We start from the raw sequence: 16,450 nt of genomic DNA, 5'->3' as shown, positions 1-16,450 counted from the left end.
TTAAACGATTAAGTCATGATATTGAGCAGCCTGGTGAGTAGATCTAATAAGCAGGCTAACAATTGATTAAGCAACATCTGTTAAGGTATTATTAACTGTTTATATGCTATACATGGATTTCTGGTGTCTGACCAATTACAGCTTGCAGAGAAATGGAGTAGTTCTGCAGTGTGGGTTGTTTTTGTCGTTTAAATACTTCGTAGCTATGTGGCCTCGACACCTTTTCTTTTTTAAAGAGTTGTTAAAAAAATTCTTCCCATGCTCTTTGAGTGTCTGGATCAGCATGCCAAGATGTTATACTATTGCTCTATATATTTCCCTAGATCCTTTAAAACACCATCATTATAACTTTGAAATTAATAGTACTAGACTTCCTGTCTTCTGTAGCTGTTCCTTAAAAATAAACCTGAGGATAAACTGGAGAAATTGCTGGGTTTGCAGGTAAGTGAAGCTAGAAGTTGTTTTCTTATACCAGCCTAACATGACCCTATTTTGTTTGAGTACGCTCATCCTGCAAAACAATCTAGACATCTGAACATTAGTGTTGTTTTCTTTCAAACCGATGTAATGCACCAGGAAATGTATTTTGTTGTGGGTGCAAGGGTTCAGTTGAGGGACTAGAAGTACTTTCCTTTTGACTCCTTTGCCCCATGAGCTCTGTCAAGGTTTCTCTAGAAGAGAGAGAAACTATGAAATTGTGATGGGAAAGCTTGAATGCATGCAGAGCATGTGTGCTTGTAGATATGGTAGGGGGAAGCTGGAGGGGCAACAACAACAATGTTTGTTCAAGTTCCTGGGACAGCACCTACAGGAATTAAAGCTGCTTTAGAACAGATCTAGCTGGAATAATAGCTACCCTCATGTGCTCACCCGGGTTTTTGTTTTATGTTGACAGCAAGGGAGATGTATTGCAAAATGCAATACAAGGCTAGGGATGGGAGAAGTCTTCCCGACAGACTGAATTTCTCTGGGCTGCGTCCATGTCTTTTACTACATGTCACTGTGCTCAGCTTGATGCTCAGATTCTGATGGGACCTTTAGGTGGTGTAGCGAAGCAATTCTCAAGTGTAAGGGCTTGACAGGTTTCATCTTGACTGTTCAGCTGCTCACAAATACGGCTTTAAATGATACTGGTTCTTAAGATCAGTTGTCTTGGGCTCGTTTTGAACAGTCAATCTGTAGATGTGTGGCAGTCTGTAACTTTGAGGAATGACTGTCCTCCTTTTAAATATTTTAATTTGGAGAATGTGGTGTCACTTGTACCCTGTGTACATTTTTGAGACGTGCTTTGTTCCGTACGTACAGATTTCCTTCTGAAGCACGTTAGATCCTTTGGAAGTCCTTCTAGCACTACTTGGTTACCCTGCCTATCTGCCTCCCTCCATTCTTCCCCATTCCTTCCCTCCTATAGAAGAAGTATTCCTTCAGTTTCATAATCAAATACAAAAACTCCTTCAGACTAAATTCAGATCCTGGGGTGAACTAGCTGGGGCAGTATAGTTAGAGAGCAGAGTTGTGCTCACTCACTAAAGCTCTGAACCTCTAATCTTAATGATCCCGGGGGAAAAAAAACCTGCAGAAATAAGCGGTGAAAAAAACGTAGTTAAGGTTTTTTAGGTTTTTTCCCCTTTCCCTCGTTTGCACACATGCAATACAGACGTAGCAGCGAGGTATCCATTCTCTTTGCCTGTGAGGAAATGAAAAGGCGTATTGTAAGCCCAAGACTAGTCTGGTTGTCAGCCAGGAATTAGTCCTCTAAAGGAGAAAGGGAGAGAGGGGCTGGCGAGAGAAGGGGCTGGGCAGGGGGAAGGGGGGGCTGGAAGGGAGAAAGTACACTTTGAGATAGGTTCAGTGCACATGGCTAGAGATGGAAGGGGTCTTGTGCTTCCTCAGCATGCAGGTGTCGGGAGAAAGGAAGGGAGTTTGTGTTCTTATACACAGGCATGTGTCTGGGGGAGCAGGGTCAAAAATTTAGACTATTTACTTAATCCCTTGGAACGGCTTTTTTCTCTTCTGTTTTCTTTTTGTGTTTAACAGACTGCTTTACAGGGGACACGTGTGGTAATTAACACATGCAGCTGTAGGGCTTCAGCCATATGTCTGAATTTCAAATGGCCATTGATCTGGGAAATTTGCTGCTGTCCCCACCCCCCACTTATAGGCCGTATTCCCTGAAGATGTAGGAGAATTTATAGAGTCTTTACCTTGAAGAGACCAGAGCTGGAAGGAGACGAGTGAAAGAGAATGTGTGTGATGTTGGGGACAGAGGGAAGAGGGACTGTGAGATTACAGTCACACCCTTCATGGTCCTTGCCCCAGGCCGCTATGTATTTCAGGTAGCTCCCAAAACGTTGCCAAAGCTAGGGATCTGATCATTACTCATATGAACTTGCATAACAATTGTTAATTTTTTTGTCTCGTTCAGCAAAACAGTCTAAGATCAGAATCACAATGTCCTTGTGGGTTTTTCAGATGTGCTTCCCCTTCCACAGCTGCAGGTATCTGGCCTCTTACGCAGCCTAGAAGTGGCAAGGTGGAGTTGATTGTGGACTCCGAGCAGCCTTTCGGGAGAGGTAGTCAAGGAGAGGGTGTGTGTGTTGCGGGGGGAACAGAGAATACTTCACATCAAAGCAGAGGCTTCTGAAAGAAGACGTGATATATTGTAGGTAGAATCAAACCAGAGAGGCTAAACTAAACAATCATACGGTGGTTGTTGCTTTTGCCAACTGTGATCAGGCAGCTGTTGACAGTGCTATAGAGCTTTCTGCAAACTTCTCTTCAAGCTGGGGGCAATGTCAAGTGTTAAAATCTTGCTATGAGATATGGTGTCTTAAGTGAAATATTTCTTTGTGCGGAAACTTTTTTGCTCCCTGTTTTATTTCAAATGTCACTCAAGGCAGTGAGCCAAATGGAAGATAGTTCAAAATTAAGATACTGTGGTTTAAAATCCTGCAGTATCTATCATACTAGTAGTGCTTACAGGGTGAGATGAAAATGTATTCTTCTATCAAGTAGGAAGCTATAAAAAAAAGTAAGCCTCTCTTCCTTCTCTTCCACTCCTTCAATCTATTTTTAAACTTTCTCAGTGCTGGCTATTGCTGATTCCTTGATCTCATCACTCACTCCACAGTGTAAGTAATGCTGACACTTTGAAGGTGTTTCTGCTCTGGAAGAAAAACCCCAACAAACATTCCTAATAGTGTGTACTCCAACTCTTGCTGAAGGGGGACTGTGATTTACCCAGCCCTTAGAATATTGCTGCTCTGTTTTTCTGTGTTCCGCCTCTCCTCTCCACTTTCCCTGTGAAGCTTAGTGCCAGGGCTGCCTGGAGCAGCCACGTACCATACTGCCTCTTCTGACTCACCTCCCTTTGCTCCCTTTATTAGTATGGACAGTGCTCCATCTTGGGACAAGATGGCCTAACATCCCTTCTGTGGATTAGCATGACCTTTTCCAAATATTTTGGTTGTAGCATATATTGATACGCACTTGGATACAACTTTTGTTGCACAGATGCAGGGCCTAATTCTTCTTTATTCACTGTTTATTACAGCTGTTTTATGTCCTTTCAATTGTTTATCGCCCTGAAGAATAAGGTTATTCCTATCCTTCCTCTCCTTTTCATTACCCTGATCCTTTTTTTCTAGAGAAAAAGGGAAATGCTGGACTTACAGCCATATAATTGATGGGTTGCATTTACCACAGCAAGGCTTTTCTATGCCAGTTGACCCGTGAAGGTGTCTGCTGGTCAAAATGAGCCTTGGAGACTTGGTTTTGAAACTCAGTACCGTCCTCACAGCTGGCTGCCATTGTCCATTAGGAAGTATGTCATGATTCTTCGGTAAGCATCAGGTAGTCACTACTGGTAACAGGTAGTTTTTGATGCTATGTGTTATGACCAGTCCCAAAAGCCATCCAGTCCCCTTGGTTCTTTTAGCTATCCCTCCATTTCTCCTTGGGGATGTATATCAGTAGCGGGACGACATTAGACTTTTGAAGGACAGCTAAGTATGCAGCTGAATGAAAGATATTCTTTACTTCCATAGGGAGCCTCTTTCTGCAGCCTATATGAGTTCTTTAGGTGTGAAGGTATTCTGATAGCCTTCCTGTGTGGTGTTGTAGCTGAGCTTTTTACACCACTGAAATTGCTGGTGGTACATAAGGAAAATAGCCACGCTCAGTGGTGGTCGCAGGTTCTCATCTTTAGCTGTGCAGAACATTGCTAGAAGCTGTGAAACCTTTGTCTGCTACAACAGGCAGGCTGTGATTCTGTTTGAAAACTTACCAGATAATCGAAGCAGAGCCAGAAACTGAGCTGGGGCTCTGAGCTTTGCTCCACTTTTCGTTCCTCAACAAGTAGTTGAACTAGCATTTTTTAACCATGCTTGTGTGGCTGGTGAGAATGGGCTCGCAATTTGTGTGCTGCAAAATGCTGCATTGTGAAATTATCTGCTGTGAAATAAGCAGGTTTACATGTAAATGTATGGCATTTACATGTAGCATTTCTAGGCAAGCTGTACAGTGAGGCCAATGGACTCTAGGCCAAAGAGGGATTTTAGTGTTGTCCCTGCCGCTGCCTAGCTGATTTCATGAGATATATGAAAAATACAAAGGAGGATGAATTCTGACACTGTGGGATTGGGAATATGCTTGTTTTTCAAGATGAAAGTATTGCATAGTTTATACAGTCATTAAGAAATGACTTTTTTATCATTATGTCAGCAGGGTGGCAAGAACAGCAGCAGGATAGAAAAGATGCAGCAATACCAGGGAAATACTGCCTTCTTCCAAAGAATTGTGACACTTTGCCTATAAGGGAAGGGGAGAACTCAGTTCAAATGGAGGAATGGTCAAATCTGATACACTGGAAATAGTAGATTAACAAAAATGACTTGCATTTTAGCAGCTCCCTCAAGAGCCTTTGAATGGATCATTATCAGGTTCTTAAGTTTTTTCCTTTTTTTTTTTTTTTTTTTTTCTTCTTCTCCTGGCAATTTGAACCACTCTGGGAATGAATTGAAGGTTTTGACTTAAGACAATTAAAACCATTGCCGAGCTAGATGCCATTCTCTGGGGAAGGGACATAACTGAAGGAGTTAAGGCTTGGTTCTGTAGGTCAGGGCTGATGACAACAGGGTGTGTTTCTAAGTCATATGATGCCACCTGATTTCTGTCTAGCTTCACAGATGAAACTGCTGCGAGGAGTCTTGGGGGAGGGTGGGAATAACAAGTCTCTGAAGATGGCAAGGGGACAATGCCTTCACAGCTTGAGGGTGATTCCACATTGATCAAAACAAAGCTTTTTGTGCAACTCTAAACTGGAGATGGTCTCAAACTACCCTGACCTTTATTACCTGCTTCTCCTTTTTAGCAGATAAGGTTCAAATCTGGCTTTGGGCATTTATTTTCACATTACTTACAAATCTTTGAAGAGACCTGTTTTGCCTTTTGGGTAGAAATTCAGCTGTGGACTCTGAAAATTGTAAAACTGCATGAGGTAAACCTATGTGCAATGACAGGTCTTCTCCATCCAGGCTTCCTTGCATTTGGCCTTAGAAATGCTCTATTAACCAAACTCAAATCTGATCATCTGCTTCTCTGCCCATCTCTTATGGACAAATTGCTTTGATAGAAAAGAATATGTCGGTGTTGGACTCTGGCCCAAAAATGAACTGAAAATTCTAGTTAAGTTCAAAACAGCAGGACTGTGTGTGCACGTTCCTCGTTCTGAATTACTTCTGTATTGAGGCTACTTGAGAGATACTGCTGCTTCTTGTCCAAGACTCCAAGCCTGCAAAATTGGTTAAGACTGTGGTTTACTGTCCACAATTTGGAGAGAAACTGGCTGAAAACAAAAAAATTTTATTTCACAAGTTTCAAGGTTTTGGACTCCTCATTTATTACTTGCTAGAACAAAAGAGAGATCACAAACTTGTAGCTCCCTGCTGTCCTCCCAAATTAGTCGATAGTACTGTAGTTGGGATCTTAGCTTGAAAAAGGGGAGAGCAAAGGGTAGGTCTCAAGTTTGAATTAGGTGAGTGTCTTCTGCTTGGATGCATGCCCATATACCTGAGGAAAATTATTATTTGGAATCCTACATTTCTACGAGTGGGTTAAAACAACAACTTTTCACAAGTACTGAAGCAAATTTACATCACTAGAAAGTTCACAACCAGCTCAGCCTGATTCTCTGAGCCTTCATGGCTGCTGCTTGTTCCTAGGATAACGTGTATGTCTCTCTCTGCATTGGCACCAAAATCCGCAAGAGTTTTCCTATCAAAATGGTAAAGTGTAATGGCTTAGTGTTCAGCTGCATTGTCCTCCATGCAGCAGCACTAGGAAGATTTCCCCCCCCGCCCCCGAAAGGTTTGTATAACTTACAGAAGTGAGTCAGGTATTTAAGTGGTAATTACCATAGGGCTTGGTTCAACCTGCAAAGTTCAAATCTGAATCTGGATCTGAACTTTCCCAGAGGCAGGGGGTGTGTTTGGACGTTGTGTTGGTTTGACCTATTATAGTGCAAGCTCTGAAATGCAGGTCCAGATGCGGACTGGGATTCTGTATCTTCCCAAGTATGAGACATTCAGGGCCACTTGTTTTGTTTAAACTGACTCCTGTTAAATGATACATAATTGAAATAATGTAAAACTGGATCTCATTTCGGGGAAGGTGTCTACAGCATGTCTAAAGGGTAGTATCTTGCTGTGCCTTTATTTTTCAAAAGGAGCCGTTTGCTGAAAGCTACAAAGAATGAGAAGTTAGAGGGCAGGTTTGTTTTGGCTAATTACTGTAGAAGTACATTGAGAACTTAAGCAGTAAATGAGGACTTTGGATTTTAGAGAGATCCTATCTGCATCTCGGGATTCAACAGTTTTAAAGCTGCTGAATCCCAGAGACTAGAGCATCGCTATTAATACAGAGTGCTGCTCCAGACCCCTTTTGACACGTTTGCTTTTGATAGGACCAGGCCCAGGAAGAGAGAGCTCTTTGTTTGCCATCAGAATAAACTCATTGTACACCCAGACAATTAACTCTTCAATCGACTTGCCAGCCTCTGTAAAGCACTCCGGTCCCCTCTCTGTCTATCTCCAGTTCTATTCAGACACTTAAGCACACCAATGTTTTTTGTTTATTATTCTGAAAAAGTCCTTCATAAGAATAGTCGGAGCGGATCAACATTGTCCTCCCAGCGGCATTTATCTCTGCCTGGCAGTGAATGTGTCAATCAGGAATCAAAAAGCCAAACAGAGGAGGCTTTGAATTGTGTCACGGGGGTCAGAGTTACTTCCAGCTGTCTGTGCGTGGGATAGGCTTTCTCGCAGGGCGAAGAATTGTGCTGCCATACAAATGCACTGACTACATTGGACCACAAAGTCCTCAGTGGCTTTTTTCATGTTGACGCACCTGCGAGGGAGATGTGAGGAGGGAACCGGGGGGTGGGGGTGGGAACTAATGCCTTCCAGAAGGCACAGGGGACGGCTCCTCGTCCTATCTGGATGATGCCTGGAATGCAGTGTGGCAGTAAACACTGCCTGTGTCTGTGCAGCAAACAGAATAGTTGATGTAGGAAGGGAAGAATCATTGCAGTGGCAGTGCAAGTCAACTTTGCAGTTAAGAGCTCCTTAAGCCATACAGAGCCCTTTCATGTTCAGCACTTAGGCACATTTTCATCTTTTTAAGAAAAACTTTTCCATACTTTGGTCTGTGTCCAAGTGTCTGTGGGTTGTTATATCCAAAGGGAGCACATTGTTGCTGTTTCTTAAAATTAAGGCAATGAAGAGTGAGAACTCGCTTTTACTAATTTGGTTTAAAAAGTTGTTTTTTTCTTAACAGCTGTGGGATCTCCATGCATAGAACTGGAAAAGGGTGTGAAAACCTGGCAGGGAAGTCTATCTGCACTGGTGCATTTCCATTTCAGCTGCTTGGCAAGAAATTATCTTGATTTGGCTGGATTATAAGAATTTCACATTTTTTTGGCATGACTGCTGACTTTCTGCATTTATATTAGTGATATATGTCTCTGCATAAAAGTTGCATAGACTATTAAATAAATTATGACTTGCCGAAACTGTTTCACTTGATGTAGGAAAGGATTGTGATTAAGGCAACAATTTGCTCCACCCTTACAATACTGGAAGGGACATGTATTTTTGTGTAAGACTATGCAAACACAGTTTTTGTTGTCTTTTTTTAATACTTAAAACAACACCCCCAAGCCAGGGGATAATGTGTAGAAATGTCAAAGTTGTAAAATTGCATCCTGAAGATTCAGGAACTGCACAGATACAGGGAGTTTATGTTGACCTGGCAGGTCTTTGTTGCATCTGACCAGAGTTACTAAAGCCACAGAAAGGTGTATGTATGACTTAAGTCCCTCAGGAGTGCTCAAGTCTAGGAAAGCTCTTCTCCCTTCCTTTCGGTTTGACAGACTCACTAAAGGTGTGCTTTGCTACATTGAACAGGACATGCTAAGAATTCACTCATGGTCCTGACTATCTGTGCTCTAAGTTGCCTATTTAGCTTCAGCTATGCTCTGTAATGGCTCACCCAAAACCAGGTGATGGCAAGTGAAGGAACCACTTGACACTGGACAAAGGCTGCCTCCTCCCAGGGCAGAGCTATGCACTTAGAAGTGTCATCCTATTCTATCAGGCCGACTCAAAGTTTGGGAACCCTTGACGTTCAAGCTGTAGACTTGCAAAAAAGATGAGATTTTTGTACAAGGCCGGGATGGTTGACCCCATAAACACTAGTGCTCTTTAAAATGGTAGAAATGTTTACAGAGTGTCTCATGGATTCCAGTGAGAACACAAAGGTGATGTACTGAAGGTTGAGGTTGCTTAGAGTATAGATCTTAGTCTGTTAATGTGGTGATGCAAGTATACAGATGACTTTTGCAGTGGGTATATTTTCCTGGGTAGGAGATGTGATATAGGAGGTTAATTCTGTCACCTAGCTTTCCCCTGTCTTCAGCTTCCATTAGGTGGCTTGAGGCAAGAGCAATGATTCACAGCAGCAGGCAGTTACTTCACATTTTTCCATAGTAATTTGTTTTTTCTATGGCAGGGAGTTTACTTTTCCCCAGATATAACTCAAGTTGCTTGTGGCCTCAGTGCCTGTCATTCAGAGTAAAAAGATCAGTTTAACAGCCGTCTTTTGCATGAACTGAATCTCCTTGTCCCTCAACCCCAGTGTACACTGCAGTCATTCTAGATGCGGACACTTGCTAGATATTCTGCAAGGGTAAGGGAAGGAAGTCCTAGTGGGAGCATAAGCACTAGATCTGCGCTAGCATAAGTATTAGCAATAGATCTGAGTTATTGTCAGGCTAACGCAAGAAAAACTGTTCTTAAGCTTACGACCCTCTGACAGTGGTAGTGCAAGTGAGCTTCTGGCTTATAGCCATGGGATCTTAATGTGAAAATGGCTTAGGGAGAGTTGTTTGGACCTGCCTGTTTCACTCTTACCAGTGATAAGATAAAAATATCATCTTTAAGTTAACATCAGTTGAGCCAGAAAAATCAGTTCAACTTTTGCAGGTGTACCATAGAAAATGGAGGCTTACTGGAAAGGAGTTTTATGGCTTTAAAACTATGTCCCATCAGAGGTATTTTGTTGAATGATGCTGTCTGTATTCAGTGGTTGTCGTGGAAAAATAAAGTGGGTATTCATGCTGGGTTGTAAAACATGGAAGAGAAGCATGCCAATGCACTCTTCATCAAGGCTCTGAGAATATTCTGTTACCAAGGGAAATGATCTTTCATGGTTCTGCAGTACGTGAGTTCCTGATCTGGAGGCATTGCCATCTAGAGGGATTAGGAAGCACTTGACCTCTTTGATCCCTCTGTTTGTGACATGCTTTGCATGAGGAACTATTGCAGTTAGATGCCTTTTTTGAAAAAGTGTGGAATTTAATAGCTTTTTGAAGAAAGGAGTAGATCATACTTGATGAACATATTTCATGACCTTTGGCTCCAAAGTAACAATATCCTGTACATCTCATAATATCACAGGAGACCCCAGGTCTCTGAAATAGCTTGGTTTTTCTGCTCTATGTTAAAACGCTTCTTTAAGGAATACAAAATGTTTGTTCAAAACTTTCAGGTATGTAAAATAGAACTTATTTGTTGTTTACCAGGAGCAAACAGGCCAGTGGAACAAATGTTCAGTGTGATGAACGGTGTATGGAGCAAGAGGAAAAATCAGATGAGAGCAGACAAGTATTAGGGTTGTTCTTCTGCCCAAAGGGACTGGCAGTGAAACTTTTTGCCATAAGCTAATTTGAAACATTGAGACCTACTGAGAATTCCCCAGTTTAAGAAATAGATTTGGTAATTTCAGAGTAAGACACTGGCAGCTGGGAAGTGAGCACGGTGTTTTTAATAAAGTGCAATTTTTGTCTTTTGTGTATTTCAGGACCTTTAAAAATATATCAGAAATATCCCTGCTTTTGATTTTTTGAAATATGGTGAATGTAATTACAGGGCTCTTGTCTAGTGCATTTTTTTCTTCTATGTGTGATGAAAGAACTATACTTGCTTGAACAACAGGGGAGTAATTATACTTCTCTCTATTTGCAAAACCCTTAACACTGTACTGGGTGCTGCTACAATGTGGACTTAGTGACAATTTTGCCTTAGTAACTCAGTGAGGAAATGACTGTGTAGTTCACAGCCATTTTACTGAGATGATCTGAAAAATAAAACACAGTTCAAAGGTTACTTTGGTATTTTTGTTTATTTACTGCATTTATTCTGTCACTGTTTAATACCCTTCAGTAGCTTAATGGCTAACTTCATACAAAAACTGCTACAAAATTCTCTTTAAGAAGAATGTATTTCCCAAATTGTAATTGCTACCATCTCTGTTCTTCACACACACACGCGAGCCTAAAAGAAACCTCCTGAACCTGAAGCGTCCCAAGTTCTACCAAAGTTCACATAATGGTTTGGATAAAAAGTGTTGTTGCTCAGCTCCACTTCTAATTTTTCTCCGTTGTTGGCTTCTGGGTTGCTGCTTAAAATCTGAGAAGCACTTCTGTAATTACTTGGTGCAGAAGCATTCATGACAACAATAGGAATAAACTTATTCTCATGCTGGTAATTTTTTTATGCCAGGTCTCTTCCTGTTTTATATAACTTTAAGAATTATTCACCTTTCCAGTTGTTCTGTAGTATCTCTTGCAGTTTTGGGTTGGTTTCTCAATCTGTAAAGCAAATCACGCTGATTACATACTGCTCACTGCTTCATTATAGTGTGAAGTGTCATCCTAAATAAATAAAATGTCATAGCTGTGGTTTCTGAGATCTTGTAGAAGCAACACAGCCTATATGACAAAAAAAGAGAAGAAAAACTATTTACTTTTATCCAGAGATTTCTTTAAAGGGCAAAATCTTCCTTCTTGTAAATTTAAGCAAAACTTGGGAAATTTTTCCAAGAAATCAGTTGCTCAAACTTTTAAAGAAAAATACTGCTTATCCATATTACTGGTAATACCCAATAACAGGAAAACTCAGAACAAGAGTTGACTGAGGAATGGTAAGTATTTTTTCTTCCAAATATTTTTGCTATGCTTACAATTAAGCATAAAAACAAATACATTGGTCAAGAAGGAAAATAACAGTTTCTGTCAACCTCCTTTACTACAGTGGATCTCTGAGGTTTAAATGAAATTACCAGCACATTTTTTCTTTCTGTGAATTAGATTGCTTTCTATAGAAATGCATAAAATTAATGATCTGTGGAAGAGATGTTCAGGCTTTTGCTCACTTTATAAAACTGCAAATACAGGTATTGGTGGAAAAATAGTTTACAAGCCTCTGTTTTCCATCTCTGCCCTTCCCTTCCCCTTCCAATGGTCTTTTACTTTTGTAATTGGAACCAATACAAAGGAAGGCTGAGGATGGTTATTGCTACTTCTAGGAGGGGCTGTCCCATGCACGTTTCCTCTAAATGGCTTCTGCCCTGTGCATCTGATACAGTCATGGAGCCGGTGGCAAGCCTGGCTTTTCTGGCATAGACTTCTCCCTCCAACTGATTTTTGCTGTACAGCGTTCTATTTTAGGTTACTGCCAACTTTGTTGATGCCTATTGTCATCTTTGCCCATAACATATGCAAAAATAGTTGTTACGAATTGTAAGTTTTTAAAGCCACTGTATTTCAAAAAGGAAAAAAAAAAAAAGCAATTCGAGGCTGATCTCAGTTTACATCCCAACAATGTTCTACGTTCTTATCCTGTAATGTAACAAAAGCCTTTCCTCTACAGTTTGTTCCAGCTTAGCTTGCCCACAGTCGAAGGTTTTGCCGCACTTAATGCTATGCCCCTGTCCTAGTGCTGTGTGAAAATGCTCCAAGCTGGGGCTTGAAATCCAGATCCCTCTGAGTGCTGAGGAAATTAGACTCAGTCTGAATCCAAGCTGGGTCTTTTAGATATGATGGATAGGCATACTAAGCCAAAGAGAGTGTAAACTCACCACTTTTCCCTGTGGTCCATCTCTAAATTTTGAGATTTATATTTCTTGTGGAATCTTTTTTGGTTGAAGCTTTTAATTATGAAAGACTTGTGGTCAGAAGACATGGAGTGCTCTTGCACATGAAAAACCTAATCTAAGATAAGTTCTTTTTCCACGATTTTGCAATTAGAAGGCATTGCCACAGCATTGCAATTAGAGAATACCTTGATGCAGACATTGTAAGAAAAAAGATTTGCTATTGACCATCCCTTTCTAACAGCTCTGCAGTGAATGCTGGTGCCAGGTTCTGCACAGGTAAGTTTCAGAAGAAGAGTTTTTCTTTTGAACAAAAAGAATAAGGAGAAAGACACGGTGGGACAGCAATCCCCAGACCCCTGCTGTCTCAGGAAATGTCTTGGGTGGGATATATAGCCACCTGAAACTAAGAAGGTGACTGCCTGATCAGTGCAACAAGGGGGGACTACCAGGTGATGCACACCAATGGTCTGTGGAGGGAGAGGGAAGAGAGGGAGGGAGGCTTCTTTTAAGTCTAGGGATAGTGCTTGATGCATGCTTGCTATGTAAAATGTTATTGCTGTTAGTGTAAACTCTAAATAATTTGTTTTCATTCTGTCTGTCTTCTCTCTCTTCTGGACTTGGCCGGGCCATGTACAAATCCCAATCATTCAACAGTACTGGAGAGTAGATAGTATTTACCTCAATAATGGTAGTTTCTTTTCGATTCTTTTTAACCCTCAATTCAGATGACGGTTCGAAGCCAACGCCTACCATGGAAACCCAGCCTATTTTCGATGGAGAAGGTAAGAGCATCCCTTAAAAAAACAATAATAACAAAAAAGCTACTTGCCTCTCTCTATTCCCTAGGATTTATGGCTCAGACGCTTTCTTTATTCTGCAAAGTAGAAAAGCTAGTGAATCTCATAAGTTATCCAAATTTCACAGTGCCTTTGGGACCTCAGGCATTTTCCCTAATCCTTTTACATCCTCCCCTCTTCCCTGGAATCCAACAATAACACCAGTTGACCAGATTCCTGGGGTAACCTTGGAGGAAAAGGTGTCACAGCAAAAAAAAAATGTGCATTGAGTCAGAAATGGCAGCTTCCTTTAGACTGTCCTTACCCCCTCACTCTTTCCACCCTTGTGATACCAATGCTGGGAGTTTCATAACCTCTGCAATGTGTTACAGCTTCACAAAAGGGAGGGTAGTGCTAAACCACAGCTTGTGAATGTTGACTTGAAAGAAAATTGCTGGGAGGTTTCTTTATTTAGCAATTACTTTCATTGACGCACGTACTATTTAAGCAAATGAAGTCAGTGTCCTGGGCCCACTTAATTCACGGCCCACCAAGGCAGCTTCCTTCTCAAATGGGCTAATCTTATGATTGTATTATTTTGGAGAGGGAATATGAGAGTTTAGTCTATTGGAAGCCTTGAAACAAGGATAAAATGGCTGTCATCACAAAGGGTTCAAGCCTTTTACACATAAATGTAAATACCAGTGGGGATATCGGTCCTTGGGCAGTGAATGGGCCTATTAGCAGCTGCTTAGATCTTGGTGTAGTGCATGTTTTCTACAGATTTAAACCCAAAACCATTGTAGTCAAGCTATAGGCTGAAGTCCAAACCACTGTGTGACCCACCTGAAACTGTGGACCTTAAAGCAGTGAGGGAAAGCCTGTGTGTTTTCATACTGAACTGCTGTACTTGACACTTTTTTTTTTTTTTTAAACTGGATCAAAGGCAGAAATGAAGACTACTGAGCAAGAGTAGGTGATGCTGTTGATACCTCCTGCCTTCTTGTAAAAAGAGGTGATGGGGTGGGTTTTTTTGTTGCTAAAATAAGCTTATTTAATGGCAAGATGCTGTAGTCCTGTCACTTCCATTTAGTGATCATAGGTTTGTAAGAATCTTCTTGTGAACTTTAAGAAACAAAGCAAAGCCCTCAGAGCAAAAAGCATTCTCAAATAAACAGAGGAGACTGAAGCCATGCTGACTATCTCTTGTTTATATCAAAAGAAAGTTCCTCCTGGCAGCAAGCTGATGTTGTATTAAATTGCTGTTTGTAATCACAGCATGCTTCTGGCCTTTAAGTTTTCCCCTGAGAGGGTGCCCGTAGATATTCAACGGAAAGAATGCACTAGTAAAATGCAGGAGTGACCTGATCTGGTTAATAGAGCCTGTTCAGAAGCTCCTTCTACGAGAAACTCAGCATTTTGGTCATTCAAATAGAACTGGGCAAACTTCTTGAGAAATGGTGTAGTGAACAGACCTTTTCTGGTGACAGGCAGGGTCTGAAAAAAAATCTTGTCCTATCTTCTATGAAAAACATTTTCAATCAAAAGCCTTCACTTTGATTTGTAGGTGAAATCAAGTCTGATAAATGGGCTTGGACTGTATGATGAAAGATTGCCTCTCACAAATCTTGCAATATATTATGCAAGACCTTATCTCCTAGGCTTCTATAGAGAACAACTAACGCAATGGCTTCCTGTTGTATTAGCAGTGTCCCTTATGACTTGGGAGAAGAGAATACGAGTGTGACAGGCAGGTTAATCAAGCTATGCATAGATGAATAACCTCTGCCAAGTTTGTCACTCTGTATTTTTGTCATCCCTGTTAGTACAATAGGACTAACTAGATTTCAGTGGTTGTTGTAGTGATAAGCATAAGAAGATCCATTCTGGGTCTGACCAAAAGTTTGTATATCCACTACCTTTGAGTGTACTGTCTTCAACAGTGGCTTAAAGTGGGTACATCAGGAAGAGTGTAAGAAGCGTTTAGCCTGGAGAAGACTTGAAGGTGACCTAATAGCAGCCTTCTGATACCTACAGGGAGGTTTATCAAGAAGATGGAGCCAGGCTTTTCACAGTAATGCATGATGAGAGACAACAGTCATAAAGTGAAACAAAATGTTTGGACTGGATATAAGGAAAAACTTAGTCACCATGAGGACAATGAAGCAGTGCAACAGATTGCTCAGAAAGGTGATATTCTGTCCTTCCTTTCTGAGCTAGTCGGATAAAACCATGAGCAACCTGGTCTGTTCTTATAGCTGACCCTGTCTGGAGCAGAAGGTGGGACTAGACACCTCAGGATGTCATCCTGAACAATCCCTTGATTCTATCTGAGCAAACATGTCATGATACTTCACTAGAATACTCTCCCAGTGTGTTAGGTAGGTCTTCCTGAGGAATAGCTTGTACTTGGTGTCTGACACAAACGTCAGATGACAGAAAAGGGCAAAACAGTTATCTATTCACATGTCAGATCTGGACTCTTCATAGATGTTCAAAGGAGTTAAAGTCCAAATCACATTCAATTTCCCTGGGTTTGAGATCTGCTGGGCTCCTGAAAACCTGTGTATTCAAAGTCAGGCAACCAGGGTGAGGTGATAGCAACATGAATGGAAAATAAAAATGTGGATTTTTTTTTCATGCTTTGTTTTTGGGTGCCTATCTTCAGTCCACAAGGGACTGACTTTTTTTCAAAGGACATTAAATACACTCAGCTGCCCCTGAAACGTGTGATACCTCTTGGACCTCAGCATCTCCAAGATGAAGGTTCACCTTTCTCATGTTTTCACCTACATTAGACGATAATGAAAATTCAAATTTTGGGCATAATAAGTTGCCTTCCCACTCCCTACCATCCTCCCTGAGGGCATAACAGAGCAGTGCCAGAGATAATGTAGATCAGATAACTTAAACTCTCCTGTCCAAGGTTTGAATCATAAAGCAGCCATCACTTTAAAAATTATTTCACTTCATTACAATGCAGATCTCAGTGATGTTTATAGCGAATCTCCTCTTAGGACAAGATTCTCCTCTGCAGAAGAGTATTTTATTAATGGTCTTTGCTGTAGTTTTAAATTAAAGAAAGTTTTATTTCCTCCTGCACTTCTAGACTGTTTTCTTTGCATCCACCCTCTATTTAGTTTCAATGTGCAAGTTGTATTCATTTCTTAAAGAATAACTTC

At 41.1% G+C, this 16,450-nt stretch overlaps 1 protein-coding gene across 6 annotated transcripts in view; it reads left to right on the top strand.

Annotated features, from left to right (window-relative positions):
• The window catches only part of SMOC1 (SPARC related modular calcium binding 1), a 139,253-nt gene that overhangs the window by 72,642 nt on the left and 50,161 nt on the right, over positions 1 to 16,450 (top strand). For 4 of the 6 annotated variants that reach the window (XM_087746458.1, XM_087746457.1, XM_087746456.1 and 1 more), the window contains exon 6: positions 13,185 to 13,274. In XM_087746458.1, the coding sequence (XP_087602584.1) occupies positions 13,185 to 13,274 (90 nt within the window). The remainder of the gene's footprint in view (positions 1 to 13,184; positions 13,275 to 16,450) is intronic. The other 2 variants (XM_087746459.1, XM_087746455.1) reach the window with 1 other exon arrangement.

Source organism: Nipponia nippon, unplaced genomic scaffold (assembly GCF_047370975.1).
Source record: "Nipponia nippon isolate SJK-2023a ecotype South Korea unplaced genomic scaffold, ASM4737097v1 scaffold_10, whole genome shotgun sequence".
Classification (NCBI taxonomy): Eukaryota; Metazoa; Chordata; class Aves; order Pelecaniformes; family Threskiornithidae; genus Nipponia; species Nipponia nippon.
The sequence above is the reverse complement of the archived record's forward strand: the minus strand, read 5'-3'. Positions and strand labels throughout refer to the sequence as shown.